We start from the raw sequence: 22594 nt of genomic DNA, 5'->3' as shown, positions 1-22594 counted from the left end.
GGTGCTTAAAAAGAATGAGACAAAAGATTGTAAAGTGAAATATAGACAAAAAGATAAATAAACAGTACAACTAGTAGTAATTAAAGTAAGTTAGGAAGATGGGAGGGGGCAAGAGAAGAAAAAAAAATTGAGAGGAATGTCTGAGTCTCTGACAGCAATTCTATTAAAGGCCATTACTTGCAGCCTTTGACCAAATCCTGGCCCTTGCATTCTTGTGTTAACTCCAATTTCAAGATGCAAGACATGTGTATATTTGTTAAAATAACCAAGTAAGAAAACAAAAGAAAGTGATCATTGAAAAGGGTAAAATATAAACTCAAGACACAAACGACACAAAATTAAACATGACTAATTATGTTACTATACTAAGTCCAATGTATTTGACTAAAATTTCAATACTAACTAAAACGTGGAAAATGAAAATCATCAGATGATATCATTAGAGATACAGGTTGCATTAGTTGTGATCTTCATTCTCTTTTTCATTCTCTTTTTGTGGAAAACTAAATTAAATGAAAGTATAGATGAGAACACTAAAAAATTAGTATTTTTAATCATAGTTTAGTTAACCATCACACATGATGAACATTTAACTCTGTTTTTTTTTACCAATGCACATTCAACTTGTACCTAAAAAAAGTTTGAAAAGCTAACACAAAATTTTAGTTACATAAAATAGAATTTACTTTTACGCCACCGGAATTATCAAACTATGCACGAGTTTCAAAAACTGTGTCTGATAACTTTTTTAAATGAATGTCTCATAGCCTAATTTGTAAAATCCTAAGACTAATGCATAATTAATAATTAACCTATAAAACCCCTTGTACATATAAGAAGTTGGTTACATATTGTACAAACAGCTCATCATCCCCCGCCAAGATCGGATCCTCTCCTCTCCTCCACCACCTTCTCTCCATTTTCTTGCCTCTTCTAAAAAAACAAAACCAAACAAAACCAAAACAAACAAAAAAAACATTTTTTATTCTTTTCTTAGACAGAGCTAGAGAGAGAGAGAGAAGAGATTTTGGGTTTGTGTTTATTTTTTCTCTTTCTCTTCATCAAAAGTTCTCATCTTTATCTCTGATTCCTTGTGGGGTTTTTGATCAAATGGGTAATGTGACATCAAACGTGGCGGCCAAGTTCGCCTTCTTCCCTCCAGAGCCTCCAACGTACCGTGTAACGGACGACGAAGAGACAGGGAAGCTGGTCTTGTCCGGAGTCTCGCCTGACAAGAACATGGAAGTCCATCAGCTCACCACAAAGTCCGGTAACAAAGTCGTCGCCACGTTCTGGAGACACCCTTTTGCGAGATTCACCCTTCTCTATTCCCATGGCAACGCTGCTGATCTCGGTCAAATGGTTGAGCTCTTCCTCGAGCTCCGTGCTCATCTCCGCGTCAACATCATGAGGTAATAAAACGTTTTGTGGTTTTTTTTTTGTTATTAGATTCAAAAACATTTTAAACTCTCTTGGTTTCTTTCTGTTTGTTGTTCGAAACAGTTATGACTATTCAGGATATGGAGCTTCAACAGGAAAGGTAAAAACACACAAAGATAATGTGATTTTTTCATAATGATATGTTTTATTTATTTTTTCTGACTTAGAGATTCTGGTTCTTTGGTGGTGATATAGCCGTCTGAGTTCAATACCTATTATGACATTGAGGCAGTGTACAACTGCTTGAGAAGCGATTATGGGATCAAGCAAGAGGAGATGATTCTGTACGGTCAGTCTGTAGGAAGCGGGCCAACGTTGCACATGGCTTCAAGGTTGAAGAGGCTTAGAGGAGTTGTTCTCCACAGCGCTATTCTCTCTGGCATTAGAGTCTTGTATCCTGTCAAAATGACACTCTGGTTCGATATCTTCAAGGTAAAATATATAAAAACACTCTTTGGAGTCTTCTATATATATTGTTCCATCTCTTTGTCTGAATGTCTTATATACTGCAGAACATAGACAAGATTCGTCATGTCAACTCCAAGGTTCTTGTCATACATGTAAGCGAATCTGTCATTCATTTCGTTCTGTTGAGACGTGGTGCTGATTGGGTTTTGTGGATGCTGACCTGCTGCAGGGGACGAAGGATGAGATTGTGGATTTTTCGCACGGGAAGAGATTGTGGGAGCTGGCTAAGGAGAAGTACGATCCGTTATGGGTGAAAGGAGGAGGGCATTGCAACCTGGAGACGTATCCTGAGTACATCAAGCACCTGCGCAAGTACATAAACGCAATGGAGAAACTCTCTCTTACCAATCCACCACCTAAAGAGCTAACCAATGAGCCTAGTATCGCCGAGACTAAGCACAATAAGTGCTTGAGATTTAAGAAAAGGTAGGATTGGTTTACTGGAGGTTTGTAGCTGAGAAGAAGAAGAAGACAATTTGGTGGATTTTCTTCCTTTGCATCATCACATGTGCTTTGAACTCACAACATTCAGGAAATGCTTGTGCAGAGTCATTTCCTCGGTGTGATTCGGATCGAGCAAAAAAAACACAGTTACAGAGAATGTCCAAAGGGAGATCATCTAGAGAGGTTTTGTGTTAACTGTAAAATGTAGAAGCCCTGTCCTTGGTACTTGCACAATGTTAATTACTCTCTTGTAAAAAAGGAAATGAAATGTAGCACCAAGTTTTGGGGTTTTCGTCAAACATTATTTCTTGTAGGAGAAGCTAACAGAGAAAATATGTACTCTATAGGACAGTACATAGGTTACTTATCTCCATTTTTTTTGTCTTGTCTCTGCTTGTCTCTCTTCACAAACATTCATATTAACTAACTAGAGAAGTGAAATGGACAAACTGTATATATATATATATATCATGAAGAAAAGTCAATACAATGGACAAGCCTTTCCTTTAGCTACATTCTGATCCAAAGGCAAATCAATATAGACTACATATTATGGAGAAACGTGGAAGATAAAAGACTTGAGAAGTGTGCAATCAGTTTACTCAACTTCCCAACCTGATTCACGAGCTCTCTTCTCCCACAGAGAAGTGAATTTCCTCTCCTTGATCAACAAAGCTTCAGCGCTCTCTCCCTAGCTGATTCACAGATCTCAGTAGCAGCATTGCATTTCTCAGCTTCCTTTTGGTACTGAGATGCAACTCTTTTAGCTTCTGCAAGGGTAACATTCATATGACGGCTATGCGCATCTGCAAGCAAATGCTTCTTGAAGCTTCAGCTCCTCGGTAAGAAGTTCCACAGAAGTTCTGCAAGCAAATGCTTCTTGAATCAAAAATATACATTAATAAAGGCTCGCGATGATGTGTCATTTTCATTGGTGGTGAATATCTAGAGTGATGTGGCATGCTTAATGCTTAAGAGTCTAGATATATATATATATATATTTTTGTCAATCAAGAGTCTAGATATATATATATAGTTGTTTTTCTTTACTTTGTGTCAAAATTTGGGTTTGGTGTCCTAATTGAAGACAAAGAATGGACGATAGAGTGAATTGTCGTGAATGCCTTGGACTTTTTTTTTTGACTGCCTGGGCAATATCAATAATATGTTTTCCTGGAGTATTCTGCGACACAGGTGTGTTGGTGAAAGATTTCTGTGGTACTACAAATGAGTCCAAGTACACGTAAGGAAATCGATTGTGGTTATGTATCTAATATGTATTGGATGTTTTTAATAATATAAATGGTTGTGCTCATTTATGGCTAGATTCAAAATACTCGGTGCAGCCAGTATTCCGTACATTGGTATGTTAATCAGGTGCATGTTCAAAGATGCTCCGGTCCCAATATATCAACTAGAAATGGGTGGGCGTTACAACTTGTACTTTGCTGTGATGATTGTTATGTATTGCATCTCGTATTTTGTCCCGACGAGTATCAGACCTGAGTTATGCTATTCTGCCATGATTTTTCTCGTAGCCGTGATTGCGATGGTGCAACTCCATTGGCCGGCACAGGATTTTACATCACGCCACATGTTATTTACCGCACTAACAGGACTTTTTTTTACTATCCAAGGTATAATAGGAGCCGATGGATATTGGAGCGGTTTTATTATAACTCTTTTATACTTCCCTGTATGGTGCTGTGTCATATCCTACTTTGACGATAGTCCTAGTGGTCTAGAACACCAAAATCATAACATCTGATCAGAGCAGAGTTTCCAATCTATATATAAACATATATCATTAAATAATAAGAAGCTTGGCTTCAAATATTATCATCAAATCTTTCTCTCTTTTTTTCCCCATACTCTAAACATAAAAGAAATTGCTTCATCTGCATTTGTAAATTACAAACAGAATCTATTCAAATAGTTATGTCTCTTGTATTAATCTCTTCATATAGTTATGTAGCTTCTGTTTGTATCGAAATCACCTCACTACACCGTTACAAGACGATCAGACAATGTTCTAATGAAGTTCTGGTCCTTTCACTCTTCATGGTACATCTGGAACTCATAATGTAACAATAGGTTCAACTAGATTTCCCAGAATCGCTTTTAAGAAGAACATGGCACTAAGCTAGTTGCATTGGGTTACCGATTTTCTCAATTCATTCGTTTCTTGTTTCACTCCTCTCAGGCGTCAGCAACATTTTAAGCAGCCAATAGTGCTGTCCTGTGAGAGCTTTCAAATTTGTTAGTTAGATCTCTTTTCCTTTTTTAACCATATTTTGTTTTGTCATTCTGAGATCCATTTGTAACAAATTCATCTGATGAGAACGAACAATCGTATGCTTGATATTATTGCACATTGCTTCACACTCGTATACATTGTTGGACAAAACCTAATACAGATCCCTTCAAGTAAAGAAGCAAAGTATATAAGTAAAGCTCTGTCCTGATGAAATCATATTACTACTCAAAACTTGGATTCTATAAAACAATGATGCATCTAAGCAATCAAGGTTTTTGATTTAAAAAAAAAAACAGAACTTTGCATGCAACAGGGAAGGACTCAGATTCGCCTTTTCTCAGACAGAATCAGAGGATAAAAACTCTTTTAACTCAATGGCTGCTATTAAAGCCCCGCCATTTGAGAGAGAGTATTTACCCTCCACAACGTCTGGTCTAATGACTTCTTAAGAATCATCATAGTCTCCAAAGAGTAAGAAGAAGAAGAACAAGAAGAAGAAAGAAAGAAAGCGTAGTTGGTGGTAAGCAAAGAAGATGGAGGAGGAAGATGATTGAATGATTCATCACCGTCTTTTTCAAGCGGCTCATCAAATAAACATTTGAAATCATCGGCATCCGCTTCCACCGCAAGGTAACGACGGCGACGCGAATATTATCGGCCGCCGTGTCGAAAACCCTACGAGAGCCGAGCGCCTCATACTTAAACTAATGAGAGCGTGAATCAAACCCTAAACCCTAAAGGTTCCTCCTTTATAAGAAGGATACATATTTATACTAGTACTATCAGTTATTATGCAATTTACTGTTTTACCCTCAGATGATTGCCTCAAACCGTCAAACGGTACTTTCGTCATTAAGACAAACAAAGATGAAAACTATTAATTCAAAACTTGGATATCAAAAATGTTTTGGAGTAACAAAATCTTACACAATGATATGAAGTGGTTTTAAGTCGCGTCTTCTAAAGATAAGATAGTATCATGAATACTTGAAAATTTCACTAGAGTTAGAAGAGTGGTGGACTCAAGAGCTTGCCCATCGAGATAACTTCATGCTCGTCATCCTCCTCCTCTTGTTGGCTTTATTCTTCGAAGCTAACCTCAGTTTCCTCTTTGCGTTTCTCTCCGGATTCACCACTGCCATTGTCTTTTCTTCTCGCTTTCTCTTCTCCCTCTTGTTCCTCAAACTCTTCCTTATCTCGCTGTAAACCTCCACAAAGAGTTGGTTGCCCAAGGTATTGTCTCTTATTCTGTCGCGTACCTCTTCCGCTAGTTGTTTAGACTCATCTGGTACAACATATGAACTCTTGGTTACATTTGTGACAGAGAAACAATGTACTATCAAGAGGGAAGACGCAAAAGCCTATAATACCTGAGATGATCTTTCCTGTGAAACCTTCGCAGACTTTGTATAGTGGAAACAGAATCTTGTAGGCATATAAACGACATTCTTCTTGACTCAGTTGTGAGGTGAATGCTTTGTAGACGTTGAACACAATCTTCATCTGCATATCCCAAGCAAACATAAAACAGTTTAGTTAATTTTCTAAAGTGCAAAAGCCTTGAGGGTTTTTTTTGATCAGAAGAGCGAACAAGCAAAAAACCTGAACAGACTCCGTATCAAGAGCAAGCTTCCCCAGTCTCTTGAGCAAGCTTCCGATCAATACATTCCTCACACCACTCGCAGCATCACCATCCTCCTCGCCGTTCTCGGTACGTTTGCCTGAGGTAAGAGACAGAAAAGTAGACCTTCCTTTCCCTGAATCAAGCACTTCAAAGGCTTTTAGGAACTCCACTTGCTCATCCTCGCCAAGACTCGACCAGAACCCGTTGTCTGTTGCTTGAACAGAATGTCCAATCAGGGAATGAAGACTCGAGACCGCAAAAGCTATATTTTCAACGAAGAGATCGACGTTGACATCCCCTATGGTGGGTAGATCCTTTAACTGGGAGCAAAGAGAAACAGTTACCGAGAACAAGCTACTTGGGTTCTCAAGAAGAGAATCAGATACCACTATCTGAGATGATTCTGCTCTTTTCCTCCCAGCCAATGCCTTGAAATAATAATTCAGTAGCCGGCAGGATATACTTCTTAACCATGTGTGTGGGTGCAACAAGAACTTAAATACCATTTTCCAAATATCCTGAAAAAATTCCACTTTCCAAATATCCTGAAAAATGGTGTCAGAAAAAAATGAGCTCCAATAAGAATAAGTCACAACTAAGTTTAGAGCTGTGATTTAAACTGTTAAAACTGAGTGGTTACCTCTAAATCTTTTTCAATTTCTAACTTAGGAAATTCCCGGACCATCTTCTCTATCATAACCAGGGAGTAGTATGCTTCCTTCCAGAAGGGAATAACGCCTTCCTCAACAGTATGCATGCTGGAAGCACTGAGAGCAGACTCCATTATCACTTTGGCATCCTCCAACGTATTTTTGATATGCTTCCCAAATGATTTCTTCTTAGAGTCAATTATAAATCCCAACACCTGCATGGAATCCAAGTTAAAATTCCATAAGAAGCAATGGACATATCACAGAAGATGCCTACATGCCAATGTGAAGAAATCAAGCTTAATGAAAAATGCTACAGCCATGTATGTATTCGAAAGAAGCTAGTGAAATTTATGTATTGCCAGGAAACGAGTTCAAATAAGAACATGTAGCATACCTGCGCTGCGACAGCCTGTAGCCTCTGCTGCTTATACCAACACAGACAAACAGAGATAATGGAACCAACTTGACCTTCACTGATGCTACTTATCAGAAGTTTTATCACAGAACCGATCCGGGACAGCACTTTTTGATCAGTATCGGTGGGCAAACACAGAGCAAGCTTAACGAGCATTGTTTCCGACTGTTGGTCCAGAAATGACTTCTTGCCGAGATCCTTTGCTGAGAATTTCAAGATAAGAGCATAAAGCATGTCCAGGACTGCTTCCCTTCCAGTTGAATGTTCATACCTGGGAGACAAATTCAATTTTAGTACTGGAAAAAAAATGAAGAATAAAAAAAATTCAACTCATTGCTAGTGCATACACATACCTCAGATTTTGCAGCAGGAATTCCAAATGTTGCTGTAAACGTTTCTCAGAAAGTGCGTAGTGGATTAAAAACTGTAACAGTATCTCTTTGCATTTCTTTTGGATTGAGTCCAGCTGGCTTTTTACCAACAACTCTGAAACCTGAAGTGCAATGTCATAAATCTCTGGAACCACAAGGTTTCGTTTCACAATGGCCTTGAGGAGTGAAAGGTTAACAAAGGATGGATCGGACTCCAGATCAACAAACATGGGGAACTGAATCACCAACTTTAACTGCTCCTGTGACAAAGTTATGTTTTTATTACCGAGGAGCGTTGTTAAAAGCTTAAGGCATGACTGCACAAGAGAACTGCTGGAATTCACTGCAGACTGAGCAATTGTTAGCAATGCTGTTTTCAACTCATCTGCTCCAGAAATGAGGGAAGGCAGTGGAAACCATATTAATGAAGTGAAACATCTAAGGGCTGATGACACAATATCTTCATACTTAGAATGCAAACATTCAGTAAGTAGTTTGACAAACGAATCTAACTTCCCTAGCAGCTCTTTATCAGTGTTGTGGAGTTTAATATTCTTCAGTCTATTTTGCAGTAAGTTCAGAGCAAACACTGTTATAAGATCTGAACAAGACCTAGCACCAGAAATAGACCCAACAGTCTCTTGTACATCTCTTGATTTCCTCTTCTTTTTGGAAGGTGGAGAAGACCCATGATCTCCAAGACCATTCCTGTTGTTAATACCATCATCAACACGGCCATATATAAAAACAAAAAGATCTAACTGGTCAACAGATGGATTGCCTTCAATACCAACTGCGATGTGTTGTAACATCTTCACCAGATCTGGTTTTATCTTTGGAGTTAGATGCCGCCGCAGCTGAGCAGTGACCGGAGACAGTAATTTCAATGCATGTTCTCTGAACGTTACATTTTCAGAAATCAACTTCAGAGTCTCGAATGACATGCGGTTTCGTGTCTCTTTCATTTTGTATTTGAAGTTATCCACATCTTTCTGTTCAGCAACCACTCCAAAAATGTCGGTTTCAACCACGGCCAGGAGATCATCCAAGCAATGATCCAACTTCCCGCACGTAGGTTTGGACAAGCACTTCGATAAGATAGAATGGACAGTGTATCCCAGCACGTGCAACTCAGATCCTCGTTTCAGGATATCACGTAAACTTTTGATGACAACCTGCAAGTACTCAAGCCCCAATTCCTTCAAACAAGCAACCAGAGCAGATCTGGCTTCATCACGTGTGCTCTCCAACCGGTTCTTCGTAAAAGTTGTAATCCTCTTAATTATAGGGGACAGATAATCGTCCATTACGTCTTTGGGGAGCAGCTTTAGAACCTTAAGTGCAGCCACACTGCTGTTAACATTAACATTGTCAGAATCAGAATCCATCAACTTCTGCATCTTTCCAAAAACAGTTCGAAGGCATTTGTGAATCTCATCAATCTCCTCCTGCCTGTAACCACCATCTTCTTTAAAATGAAATTTACCCAAAATCAAGCAGATAAGCCGCAGCAGAAGCTTTCCCTTTTTGGTATGATTGTGCATCTCACGGAAACACCGATTCAATAGAGCATAGTACGACTTCCAACTCATATGTGCAGATACAGATGCAAGGGCCTCTGTGCATGCATTACGGACATTATTTTCTTTTTCATCTTGTCCATCGAGCAACATGTGGAAAAAGACAGCCACAAAAAGTTTTCTCACGACTCCCTGCAACCCCCAACATTTGGTCGTAAGTTTCAAGAAAGTACAACAGTTGCATTTAGAAATTGTAAGAAAATCAAAAGAGAAAGTACCTCAGGCAGGCTGCTATCTCCGACCACTTTTGCGAAACGTGAAATCGCCTTTGCTCTACGGTGTGACTGCGAGAAGTTGAAAGGAAAATCAATCATCTAAGATGTCTACTACCATCATGTATTATTTGTTTAATATGGTCTCGACAACCCAATCAAATTGATTTTTAAGAGAGAAGGAAAATAACACAAAATATGAAGCGGGATAGGTTCCTGTCTATCATATATACTTAGATTCTCACGAACAGCAAGAATAAAATGTGGACTCAATGAATCATATGATGAAATAACTTACCTGAATGTGAACTATGGATTTAAAAAAATCAATATTGTCATCTTCAGAGCATAAAGGTCTAAATGCACCAAGATTTCCGGCATCTGGGAGTTTTGTCACCATTTCACGTATCAAAAGAATCCATTCCTGTGACAGAAAAAAAAATCGTTTCAGTGCAAAGAAGAGAGCCATGGGCCACAAGTATCCATTTTACAACTATAAGCACAGTTTAATATACTGAATTATCTCTAAAGCAGAAGCATAATAGTATGCTAACCATAAGCAACACCATAACTTTGATAACTGTACAGTGAAATTTTCATTTTCTTCATTCTGAGCATTGTCAACATAATTTAGAAGGGTTAATGTACCTTTACTATATTGCCTCCTTTGCTTACTGCATCAGTAATGTGTTTCAAGATAAAATCTACAATGGACAGTGTATGCTTTCCTGTCCAGCTTGCATCAGCTATTTTGACCTCTTTGGCAACGCCAGAGTGAGCTGAAGCCTCTTGGCAGAGTATTGAGGCCGAGAAATCAATGAAAGATGACAAGAGCTTATGTGCGCTTCCCCTTAACATAATTGACTCCGATGATAAGTTGTATAAACTCTGTGACAGTATGATCATCGTGTGCTGCTTCGAGGATTTAGTAAAGAAATCCGCGTCAATCTCCACATAAGAATTAACTATCCTTTCATAGTCAAGGTCATCAACTTCCATGGCTGAGATGGCATTCATATCTCGGATGCGCTTTGCCTGTAGGTTGGGAACCAATTGTTTAGTTACAATTGTAAAAGCAAAAGAAAGAGTAATTAATGACTCAGCCTCTAACAGAGATATGCCACTTACCACATCATCCAGAGAAAAGTCGATTTTAGCAAGAGACTCAAGAAGATCACAAATGCAGAATCTAACGTCAACATCAGCGTCAACAAGTAGAGGAGAGATTTTGTTTATAATTTTGGTGGTACTCTCAGTCCCAAGCAATGATACGATGTCCCGAATGGCTAGCAAAGCCTCACGACGGATATCTGTAAAGTAATAAGACAGTCACATACAAGAGACATGATATTACATTTCTTATCCAAAAAAAAAATCAGTGAGAGTATCCATACCAGAATTTTTCACATTTTTATCCAAGAAAGAAAGTAAGACGTCCAGATACTTCATAACACAAGACTGATCTCTCATGTGCTTTGACAACAATTTAAGAATCCTAATCTCTCTTTCCCCATGATATTTGACTGATTTCCTGGACATAAGTAACAATTTTAAGGAAAAAAAAATAGAAATAAGAGGAAATAACCTGAAAGACGTACAAGAGTCCTGACCTTTTGTTAATATCCCCAATGAAAAGAGAATGCAAGCTGCTGAACAGTGTTTCTATGTACGGATCTAAGAAGCCTTTGATCATACTGTCATCCTCGTGCAACTCACTGTCAAGACAAAGCATATTCTCTATGAACTTCAGTGCAGACGACTTTATAGCGTCTGAAGCCGTGGTGACTGTCAGAATCGAACAAATGTCTGGAATGAGAGACTCTTCCCGACATAAGAGGGTCACGAGATTGCGGTTTCTACTCATTGACAAGAAGCATGAGAACAGGGAACTTGCTTTCTCACTACTAGAACCCTCCTGCTTGAAATTCTTAATTAACGGATTTACTGCCGAAAAGAAGAGGTCCCAGAACTCGGAACCAAGCTCAGAATCCTCGTATTTATCAAGAACATGAGCAATAATTTTCAGACATAAGGATCTCAACTCTTTAAACTGCTTCAAAGCAGTGCCAGCCTACACAAAAACCGGAAAAAAATATAAGAGACGACAATAAATTCCAAAACTAAAGTAAATGGATTGAGTGGATAAAGCTTTAGGGAAAACAGAGGAAACAAAAACCAATAAACATTTTACCTGGTCTTGATGAACTGAAACATTCTCTTTGTTCTCTGGGGTTGATGAGGCAGCATTGTCACTACTTTCTTCATTAGTACTTGGAGTATAGTTTACCATTAGTCGGACAACACATCCCATCAAAAAGTCTATAAAAGGTCGGACACGGAGTTCATCAAAGACTTCAAGGATGTCTTGGATGACATGAAGAAACCCAGATTTCTGATTCCTGGACAATGTCGAAATAGTATCACCAGTGAAATCCTTCAAGAAATTCGCCTTTTGGAAATATTCCAGCGAAGTTTTGCCTGAATTCCAGAACAAGTCCATTGTTTCCTCTGATATGATGTTCAAAGGCTTTATCAACAATACAAAAAAGAGGGCAAGGTCATTAACATCCCGCTCAGCTATGAAGCGAAGAACTGCCTTCCTGTGATTTATACTTGTATGCTGAGGAGAAAATCAAAGATAACTTATTAAGACCGAAATGAAAACTGCATTGGCATAGAAAGTAGCGTAAAAGAAGTGAGTAATATGTACCTTCCGGGAAGCCAAATTCTTTAATGTCCTGACTTTTGGCGCAAGGATGCGAATTTCAAGAGAGAAAAGAAGGGATCGGTGAGCTTCTTCAATGTCTACGGACATGTTCGAGGTCGTGAGTTCTTCTCTCAATTCCTCTGGTTTGATAAGTTTCAACAAATGCTCGCGGTGTGGGAGTAAGAAGTCGTTCCACAACAGAAGGCACTCTAGAACAACGGTTTGTAATTCAGCATCATTATCGTCCAGGAATCTGGGAAAACAAATACAAAACACATAAATCACATGCAGATGTCAATGAAATAGTTAAGTTATGTACTCAAGAAGATTACAGAAGATTATCAAATTGAGTAGTCTCGCCAACCTATTCTGCAGAACATTGTTTAGAAATTCGCTAAACTGAAACGACTTTGGATTTTTCATCAATTTCAGTAAAGTCAACCATTGTTTCACAACATTCCTCCAATCCTCTCCTTTACAAACTTGCGCATTGAATAATCCGACACTGCAACAGAGAAGAAGAAAAATTTAGGAAAACAGATGTATGGAAGTACTCTTAAAAACAAGAAATATAAAGGCATGGTTTACCTCATAGGATTTTCAGTGTTGTATCCTAGAAACTTCAGCAACAGAGGGAGAATCTCAGAAGCATGGGACTGAGCAACATTGGGAACTTTTTGTAAGGTCTGGAGCAACTGAGTAACCACGGTTGCAGTAAGTGTGCTATTAGACGGCGGAGAGAGAAATAAATTGAAACGGCCTATCAGATCTGTAGATTGAAAAGAAATTATATATGCATTAGGCTTATATTAAAAATGTTATTTGAAACGGAAAAGACAACTAATTCAATATATGAGCGGATGTAATAGATATTTACTTAAGAGGGTGAGAACCTACCAGTAGGCTTGTCTGCCAAGCTTTGGTTCGCAATCTCACTATGATTGTCGAGTGTCTCAAATTTCAGTTGGCACTGGTTCAAATAACTAACAAAATCACTCCACACAGCTGCTGTGTGATTCCTCAGAAGAACACCAAGACACTCAGATGCTGGAACCCACAATTTAGTGTAACTAATATGAAATATTCCCATCAACCCATTCAATAATAGCTGCACATATGCCGCATGTACCCTGCCAGCAGAGAGATGCCCTTTTATTTCAGAAAGCATTCCGATTAACTCCCCCTCCGTATTCACTGTCGGAACAATCTCTTCGATTGAGCGTAATAACTCAAGAACCTGGTCGTTAGAAGGAAACTTTTAAGAAACCAGTGGTAACATGATTGAGTGCAGAGGCAACAGTTATGTAATACCATCTGCTAGTAAAGAATCGGCTTAAGGGAAAATGTAGCTTTAATAATACAGAACAAAGGATATGAACTCTACTCACATTCCTTTTACGAGAAGATTGTTTGATATCCTCAGTTTTCATTTTCTTCTTAGGAGGCTGCTCTCCAAAAGAGTCGGTCGAAAACGTTTCAAAATGGCACAAAATCTTCAGAGTCATAAGACGGATGCATTTGTTTGGGTGGCGCAAGTTTTCCGAAAATATGCCAAAAGCTTCTTTAGCCTTTTCTTCTTGAAGTTCTGGTTGCGGCTTAGACCTGTCATCATTAGCTAATGCAAGCCTACAATTTAATATAGGAAAATGGATGAGCCTACCATCACAGTGTCATCAAACATTGAGAAGTAATTGAATAATTACCAAAATAAGCAAACTCACCTGTGCATTGAGTCCAAGAAATCGGCCACGGGGGTCAACACTTGTAAGCATGACTTGTAATCTTTAGCCATAGACAATGCTTCCTCTAGATCGTGGTGGTTGATTCTCCTCGGCAGTTTGTGACATGAACTCAACGTAGCACCAAGTAAGCTTTGCCACATCAATTCTGGGACACTAGACGTGTTTGCTGGAAAAGGTCACATATGTAAGATGTTAGTAGACTCCAGGAAAAAAAAAATAACATTCAAAAACAACTCAATATCGAATTCACAACAGTTCGACTTCGATGAAAGAAATATCACAGCAAAGACACTGGACGATAGCATATGAGAGATTCAAAATTATCTATAATGGTATGACCATAGTATGACACCGATCAACAACATAATTCGAGTGGCATCTTTGAGGAAAAGAACAGGGTAAAACAAAGATTAAGTAACATGCAAAAAGGAGTGAATCATGTAGTGGTACTTACCATTAGACATTGTCAAATTCTGTCTGACAGTTTCCTTAAAGGAAATAAGCAATGACGAATCCACTTTGAAAAATGGATAACAGTTGACAACTCCCCAAATGGAAGCCAACTCGGCATCATCAGTTTGAGATAATCCAGTCTTCTCTATGTTCTTTCGAACCTTCTTAATATTTTCTTCCAAAAACTCATGAATTTTCTCAAGTGGCTGATCTATGATGTTCACCCTGTCGTGACTTTTTTGTTGATTCTCGCAAAATGTTAGTAGTAGAGGAATAACTTCCTCAGAAGAATCCCAAATCATATTGTTGATTGCACTGCAAAACAGAATATAGTTGCTAAGACATGGAGATAGGAAAATCAAAGAGTTAGTAAAAAAAACTATGATGTGAGACGTGCCTTAATATATTATTTGTAAAGGCTTTCACAACCGAATGATCTTTGTTCAGCAACTCCCCCAAAAACGTCAACAAACTGAAATAAACATAATCGATGTCAAAAAAAAAATTAACTGAATATATAAACCAGATGAACAGTACACGGTACCTTGAACTCTTCACGGCAAAAACGAGAGCCCATTGCGAAGCAACAGTTTCCAAATCATGGACTCTGTTTAATGTGCATAACATCAGTTGCAGAACTTCATCAATGACAGCAGATAAGTTATCCCCTTCTACAATGGTCTCAGAGGAAGCCACAAAAGTTGACACAATGAGGCCAACAAGTCGAATCAAAGATGGGTAATCTGCACAGTAACAGTAATATTGGCAATACAGTCACGCTTGTGTTGTCATGTGTTGTCATGTGCAGCCAAAAGAGAGTCTAATAGGAAGAGTATCACTCAATCACTCACCATGAACCTTCAGACCTTTCTGAATCCTAACAGCTGCAGTAAGCACACTCAGCAGTCGGCTTAAATGAACTGCGTTTTTGATTTTGATCGATTCGTTTATTTCCTGAATCAAGCACTCCCACATAACATTTAATTTGTCTCCTTCTAAATCCTCGCATAATCTCTGAAAAGTAGAACTAACAACTTCCACGACTGTACCAGCGCCTGCAATAGTAGCATCATTTTTTTATTAAAAAAATGAAAGATGTTGATAAGAATTTGCTCTAAACCATAGACTAAACGGAAGAAGACACGTCTTAAACCATCATTCCACCTTTATAGAAATAGATACACAAATAATTCTAGGATGCTACTTCCCATTCTCTAAATTTCACCCCCTCTCTTTACTAAGAACTAAAAACAAACTAAATAAACCACACTAGATTTCTAAATGAAATACTCTTAACATCTTTTTCGAATGGGGACTTGCCTTGAGGAGCGTTATCACAAAAAGATAATGTTGAATCTTTCAGCAAATAACTCAAAACTCTCTTGGCTTTTGAATGGAGACTTCCAGAGGTTCCTCTCATAGCATAATAAAGTAAATCAACTGCGCCAGCTTGTTTAGCTGGATCTGCAACTTCGGAAAGGATCCTGTTGATCCCTGGAATATTTAGAAGAAAAAAAAGAATCAACTGGACCGTCCCTCACATAGACATTAAGAATTAAATGACAAGCAAGTTATCACCTTTTCCAAGTTGCTCATTCCGTGCATTCCTCAACAAAAATGACATAGACTCTGACATTAATTCACTGATATAGTCTTTGGGATGATACCTCAAGTCCAATGTATCCCTTCAGAATAGCAAATTAAATACAAAACAAAAATAAGACCTATAAGATGAAGAAGATCCAAAATAATTAAATCTATAACCATTTAGACCACGTGGCATCATCAGATCCATCACAGTAAACAGTCGTTCTAGATGATATTATAATCATTTGTTTTACTCACCTGAGAATACCTTCGATGTCGCGTACGAGATACTTCTGCAGATTCATTAATATCTCGCACCATGAAGAGAATATCTGCTCATAAAAAGGACAACCATTCAGCAAAACCAACATATAAATATTGTCATGGGTGTACAATAAATATGTTATAGAACACCAACAACCTGCTTGATAATATCCGCGTCTTTCTTGGCACCGTTTTCTAGGAGTGCCACTAAGGAGTTCACGATCCGTGGAAGGAAGCTAGTCAAGAAGTTTACAAAATAAATTGATTAGAACTCAGAACATAGACAAAAATTGCAAGTGAAGCTCGAAACTTGACCCTTAGAATAGGGTCAAACAATCTGCAAAATATCAGTCAATAGATTGCAATTCTTTCTGACACCTGTGTGCATAGAAGGAAGGGAAAAACATGTGCTAAGATGATGTGAGGCATTCAATAAAGCGAAAAAGCAGTCCTTAGATAACACGGAAATGGATTATAACAAAACTAAAGAGTTCTACGACATTAAGGAATACTCTGCAAGCATCTTGAAGCAATTCATCAGCTTTGCAAAAGCGTTTGCTTATCAGAAAGATTAATAAAAGGAGTACTATGGTTACAATGTTCTCTAACAGTAGAAGGGTGCAGCAGCAATGACAGTGACAAAAAAAAATCAAGTGTTCAAGAAAGACTCACGGGATAAAGTCCTCCAATAGATCTCTTGATAAAGCAGCAATCAACCTGAGAATGGCGTCCAGGGACAATCTTGCATTCATTTGTAATCGAGAGACAAGCTTTGTGAAGATCAATTCTTTTTGCTCAATAACCAAAGGTAGAGTCTGAACAAATGGCAACATCTCTTCGTAGAACGAAATGAAATCTTCTGCTGTATTCAGTTCCTACATTCAATCACCCGAATGAACCACAATTAATATCTCACTCAAACGTCTGCGTAAGTGTGCTCGAGGAGCACCCAATAAGACTTGAATATATACAAAGCAAAGGCAGCAGCCCCGCTAGTTCAACATATAGATTGCAGCTTCTGCGTCAGGCACTAACAATATACTCAGAGATAGTGTTTCCTGTATCACCCTAAATGCTAATAGATCAAACTAAGGACTAAGGAGGAAACAGAGTACCACAATTCTTTGTATAGCATAATAGAAATGGAAATCACTTTATGATATCTTATTAACTATAGAAGCCCACTACGTTTGAAATTCAACTTCATAGCATCCACTAAGTTGCATTAATTTTCATGTTTCAACCGTCTAGCGGGTAACAGATGCAAAATAAAACTAAGCAAAGAAATCAAAAGCATACCCTCAATTCTACGAGGCAGTCTCTGAAAAACGAGGAGCCCTCCGAAGGCTCAGGCTTCACCTTCTCCAGGCTCTTAAAGAAACCGCTGATGTCAATCTCATTAACTTTCTGAGCGAGATTCTTGAACTGCATCCACAAGTAACAAACCACCCGTATAAGAGAGCACAAAAGGAAAACACATGTACAATAGCATCTACGCCCAAGTATGAACATGAATACCAAACTACACAAAACAAAGTCCTTTTTATCTTTAATTTGAAACCGAAGCAGAAGGAGAAGAAGACGTACCACGAATTTCTTACGCCCCCCGGAAGTGTTGAGCGACTTGACAGCCCTAGCATCAGCTGGAGTCGCCATGATTCGGTGAGAGAGTGTGTGTGCACTGCGCGCTAACTTTTACGCTTCCAAGATTCTTTCTTCCCTAAAGTTCACAACTTTACAATTAATTACCCGAAGAAACAAAGGTAAAAGCTGCTGCTATGGCAACCGATAGCAATAATCTGTGTTTATTTTAACTTGTGCTTACTAAAAGGACAGTACTTTGAGAATCGACAACAAAAGGGCGAAAGTGTACTTACGTTTGGATGTGAAAGCCAGATTGGTCTGAAGAGAAGAATCGCAAAAAGCTTGGAAGAGTAAGAGAGAGTGCGGCGGAGGAAGAGAAGGGTTTAAGCTTTACTTTTATTCTCTCAATCAAAGAGGAGGAGGTTTTGGTTTAGTGTGTCGGTTAGGTTTATTATGGTTACTTTGTAACCGACACGCTTGTCTTAACCGAATTTTACGGTTTAGTTATATTTCTGGTTTTTCTTAACCGAGATATATGTAATTCCGGTTAGCTGGATTTATATCTGGTCTTCCCCGGTCGAAGAATGAATTCGACGTAGATAATAGGAGTATTAAACCGGTGGTAATTTTTTTTTCTTTCAACTAAGAAACCGGTGGTAATTGCTATGTCAGGTAAAAAGAGGGAGAGTTTAACAACGTTTTGTAAATTTTTGGTAATGTAAAAACAACATTGTGAGATGGATCATCTTTTCTGTACCATGTATTGTTTAAAAAATGTATTTGCTTACATGAAATTTTTTGTACTACACGCGTATGATGACAGGGGCGGACCCACATGGAGAGGTGTGGGTTCAACTGCACCACAAAAAGTAATAAAATCTGTGATTTGTAAGCTAAAACATTAATGAAACACAGCGCAGTTGGTCAGAAACCCCAACGCTGAACCCCTAAACCTCAGTTCAAACTTCCCCAAGCGCACCTTTGAACCCAGTGAATTTTTTTGCTGGGACCGCCACTGGTATGATCTAATATATTTATGGCTTGATATTGTTATATTAACATGTTGATCATAGCTTATATAAATTTGAGAAGATAACTTTCAGTTTCAATGGCAACTTTTGCAACTCACAAATGTTGTATTTGATTAACACAAACTCGTGATAGATCCGTCAAGTATTCATCTCAGTCTCAGGTTATTATATCGTCTTTTGCCGTTTGATTCATTTCTACACACATTAGAGCACATTGCTGTTTTTTTGAAAAAGGATTCCCATGAAATAGAATTTGCAGTATCATCTTTATGCGAAGACTCAAGAGCCAGACACATCTCTTGTTTTATCCAACATGATTGATATGCAAAACGTAGTTCACACAATAGCATGAATTGGTTTAGGCTTATGGGCCTAGGGCCAAAATAATATCAAAGAAAAAACTACAATAAGAAGAAGCCACTTTTTCTCAATCCTGAATTGAGTACGATAAGCACCTTCTGTTTGATATCATCGACATGAACCAAGTTCTTGATTGAAAAAGCAAAGAAATCCATTAACACCTCCAGAAGTCTGAACTGTTCTCTATACTTTATAGCATAGGCATATAGAGGAGATGAAGGAAGGCTGATGCATCTGTGATCGTAAAATACAAATAACCAACAAGCTAAATGATCTTGTCAATCATCAGTTTCAAGTCAACAAACCCACTAATCATGATTGAGATAACCGTATGTATTATCAACCACCTTAAAGCACTTAAATTCCGAATTATGGATTTGATATATGAGTGATTGAACAATGAAAATACACATAATGCAAAACGAAATCAAACTTTCTCCATGACCATTAAGCTATAAATCTCTTGTCAAATTGGCTAGTACTTTCGATCAATGATTTTACCTGATTGCTACACTTCCAACCTTGCAAATATATACTTGAATTATCTTCCCACTTGATTTTGATCTCATTCTCCTGCAAAGGCCACAGAATAAGGTTTATATAGGGCTGTTCTATTGCTTAGGTCTTATATAGTGACGACAAATTACAGGATCCTGTTCAGTTATAGCACACTCACTTGTACAGAAAGGATTAAACATGGCAATCGACAACACTTTTTCTCACAATTGATAGTCTTTATAGTTACCTAAAAGCTTACAAATAAATGCCTTAATTAGCACAGTATACCTATCAAACAATCAGTATATCTTAATTATATAGCTAACTGGAGATGCAACAAAAGGAAGACCACAAAGTCAGCCTAACATATCAGATGGTGCATCACACATTATATCAGAGATATGGTTGAACCTGCCTCTACATTCAATCCCTGGTTATGAAAACATGATACTCTGGCAAGAGAGAGTTTGGTTTCATCAAACACAACCCAAGGACTTCTTGCTTGAATAGCTGACACAATATTAGCATTTAGCAAGATGACCTATAGAGTCAATATTCTGGAGTGGGAAAAAATAAACAAACTCATGCGTATAAGTTAAAATCATTGTAATGCATTTACAATCAACGCAGAACTAAACAAAATCACTGCAAAACTACGCCTCCAACTACAAAGAACTGGATCCTGATAAAAGCATCACATGGAAAGACAAACACTAAGATTGACCAGCATAACAAAAGATCAAACCAACAAGATTAAACATAAGATGAAATACTGTACATTCCGAAACTTTCATAATACCAATCATCTCAGTGAAAAAAAATAACTGTTTTGTCCACCTGTGGCAGCAGAGAATAAATGATTTCACAGTAAACTAACATTTTTAAGCTCCTTTAGTACCATATAAGATGAATCATTTCAACAGAAATTAACAATTTCGACTTGGAAGAAAGCAAAACAAGGAACTAAATCTCTTTCCCTTTAGCAAAAAAAAAAAAAAATCTCTTTCCTAACAAAGTTGGAAAGAAACCTGCAGGAAGGGATATAACAAAAACCATTAGGTCTAGGGACTTTAATGCACCAACTAGCATTAATCCGTACAAACCTAACACCAAAGAAGAAATTTTTGATGGACGACGGTTTAAGAACAAATTAACAGCTGGATTCAGTGCTTCAATACAAACTTACTCATTAGAAAAAATCATATACTCACAAAAACGGCACATAACTAGCCAGTGTCGACATCAAATAGGACTGGAGAAGGGATTATAAATCACAAATATCATCACTTATGGCTTCTGGTGAAGCCTGAAAACCAAATCTGGTTTGAAAAGAAAGAAGAGGCGAGGAAGAAAACAGCTTTATACTCTGAGGTTCCTAGCTGTTAAGATCATAAGAGAATTTCAACATGCAGAAACTTAAACAAACAAACAAAAAAAGAAAAACTCAGATTACCTGAAGCCAAGAAAAAAAGACAAAGAGACAATCAGTAAATAGTTAATTAGTCTCTGAGAAGAATGTGTACCGGTGGGGATCATGATCATCAAAACTCGCGCTTTTCCTAAATTCACTAGAAAGAAAACAACATATATACATATATAAACATAACACATTTAAAATCTGTATTTATCATAAATCCAAATATATAAATCTGAGATTTTATCCTCCAAACATTCTTAAGCCCACCGACTTCAACAACAACACAAAAGAAAGAAAAGAAAAAGGAAAAAAGCATATAATATCTACATATATAGCGAAATGAATTAAAGGTCATCAGTCTTTATCCACAACACCAGCCAAGTGCTCGACAAAAGAGATGATAAGAGTAAGTGATAAGGTCAAGAAATTAGAGAGGGAGGGAGTGAGGGAGAGAGAGTAAACTAGAACTCAGGCATCTGACAGAAAGAGAAGTGAGCACGCACAAGCAAAGTTATGGACACATAAAAGTGCCTGCATGTGCTCACTCTCTTCTGTCAGTTTTCTCTGTTGCAATTCCTCAATCCACCTCCTTCTCTATCTTCTAACCACTTCACTGAATAAACCCGTATAAACTTTCTGTTCAAAAAGACTCCTGTTATCTTCCCATTCTCACAGATCTCTACAAACCCTAACAAAAACTCGACAGAACCCTAATGAATTCTCAGAAATCTTGCTGTTTGGTGATTTTAACTTTCCGCCTCTGTCGGCCACACAGCCGGTATATAAAGAGATAGAGGTCGATAGGAGATATAGAGGGTTTGATACAGCGGAGATTATGGTTGTTGTTTCAACTTTAAAATTTTATTTTAATTTTTTTTCCATTTTTGTTGTTTTTGGTCCAATCTTTGTTAAGAGAGTTTAAAGAGGGTTTCAGACACGTGTTCAAAAGTGAGTGGATAACAGAGTACACCTGGTCAGTCAAATCTGCAAATAGTTGGGGTCTTCAATTTTAAACCAGCTTTTCCAAAGGTGGCGCGTGTGTAACATCGCCGGCGAAAGCTTAGAAAATTTGTTCATCAATCTGAGAAAATCCAAATTACCATTTTCTCTACATATGAACATTTTCAATTTTTGAACTAAAATATTTTATAGTAAATCCACAAAAATATTTGAGAAAATATCAAAATAACATCAAATCAAATTTTTGTCACAAAAATAGCATCAAAAATAAGAAAATGACTAAAAAAGTTTTATTGAAATGTAAATATGTATTTATATGAGTGTTATTTTGTGACAAAAACTTAAAAAATAATATCTGAGATAATTACCCAAAATAAAATCTTTGTGAGAGTTAAGAAAATTTATATAGTATAATTTAAAAATATAATTATATATATATATATATTTATAATAACTAGCCTTTTTTTTGATCAAACAACTAGCATTTTTCTTTTATAGTTTTCTTCAAATTTTGTTTCTACGTTTAG

General features: G+C 37.6%; 2 protein-coding genes and 1 long non-coding RNA gene across 3 annotated transcripts; 1 reads left to right on the top strand and 2 right to left on the bottom strand.

Annotated features, from left to right (window-relative positions):
• The first annotated feature begins 866 nt into the window (after positions 1–866).
• On the top strand, positions 867–2651 carry LOC108851834 (uncharacterized). The gene is made up of 5 exons (XM_018625303.2): positions 867–1412; positions 1504–1540; positions 1636–1872; positions 1953–2000; positions 2078–2651. Exons 1-5 carry the CDS (start codon positions 1111–1113, stop codon positions 2336–2338), a joined length of 885 nt encoding a protein of 294 aa, XP_018480805.1. The 5' UTR covers positions 867–1110; the 3' UTR covers positions 2339–2651.
• A 2274-nt stretch (positions 2652–4925) lies between these two features.
• LOC130511873 (U3 small nucleolar RNA-associated protein 20-like) lies at positions 4926–18223 on the bottom strand. Its single transcript, XM_057009665.1, has 31 exons — positions 18095–18223; positions 17805–17937; positions 17517–17642; positions 16890–17092; positions 16375–16453; positions 16212–16285; positions 15945–16051; positions 15687–15860; positions 15218–15421; positions 14911–15109; positions 14764–14838; positions 14368–14681; positions 13893–14079; positions 13560–13797; positions 13069–13408; positions 12760–12940; positions 12536–12676; positions 12175–12424; positions 11656–12084; positions 11075–11535; positions 10859–10995; positions 10593–10774; positions 10113–10499; positions 9763–9888; positions 9471–9536; positions 7655–9384; positions 7281–7572; positions 6874–7098; positions 6212–6778; positions 5980–6112; positions 4926–5894 (listed from the first exon to the last, which is right to left on the bottom strand). The coding sequence occupies exons 2-31, from the start codon at positions 17871–17873 to the stop codon at positions 5632–5634; spliced, it is 7959 nt and encodes a 2652-aa protein (XP_056865645.1). The 5' UTR covers positions 17874–17937; positions 18095–18223; the 3' UTR covers positions 4926–5631.
• An 832-nt stretch (positions 18224–19055) lies between these two features.
• Positions 19056–22192, bottom strand: LOC130511424 (uncharacterized). Its single transcript, XR_008944900.1, has 3 exons — positions 19869–22192; positions 19694–19765; positions 19056–19426 (listed from the first exon to the last, which is right to left on the bottom strand). It is a non-coding gene; the product is annotated as an uncharacterized LOC130511424 (long non-coding RNA).
• Between the last annotated feature and the right edge of the window lie 402 nt (positions 22193–22594).

This window comes from Raphanus sativus, chromosome 4, assembly GCF_000801105.2.
Source record: "Raphanus sativus cultivar WK10039 chromosome 4, ASM80110v3, whole genome shotgun sequence".
Classification (NCBI taxonomy): domain Eukaryota; kingdom Viridiplantae; phylum Streptophyta; class Magnoliopsida; order Brassicales; family Brassicaceae; genus Raphanus; species Raphanus sativus.
The sequence above is the reverse complement of the archived record's forward strand: the minus strand, read 5'-3'. Positions and strand labels throughout refer to the sequence as shown.

Bases quoted from the DNA above. Each gene is read 5' to 3' on its own strand.
- LOC108851834 (XM_018625303.2), top strand. From the start codon at position 1,111: ATGGGTAATGTGACATCAAACGTGGCGGCCAAGTTCGCCTTCTTCCCT. The intron at 1,541-1,635 runs GTAAAAACACAC...GTGGTGATATAG, and splicing joins ATGGAGCTTCAACAGGAAAG to CCGTCTGAGTTCAATACCTA. The intron at 1,873-1,952 runs GTAAAATATATA...TATATACTGCAG, and splicing joins TCTGGTTCGATATCTTCAAG to AACATAGACAAGATTCGTCA.
- LOC130511873 (XM_057009665.1), bottom strand. From the start codon at position 17,873: ATGGCGACTCCAGCTGATGCTAGGGCTGTCAAGTCGCTCAACACTTCC. The intron at 11,536-11,655 runs GTAAAATGTTTA...GTTTTTGTGTAG, and splicing joins TTTCAGTTCATCAAGACCAG to GCTGGCACTGCTTTGAAGCA. The intron at 10,996-11,074 runs GTCAGGACTCTT...ACTTATGTCCAG, and splicing joins ATTGGGGATATTAACAAAAG to GAAATCAGTCAAATATCATG.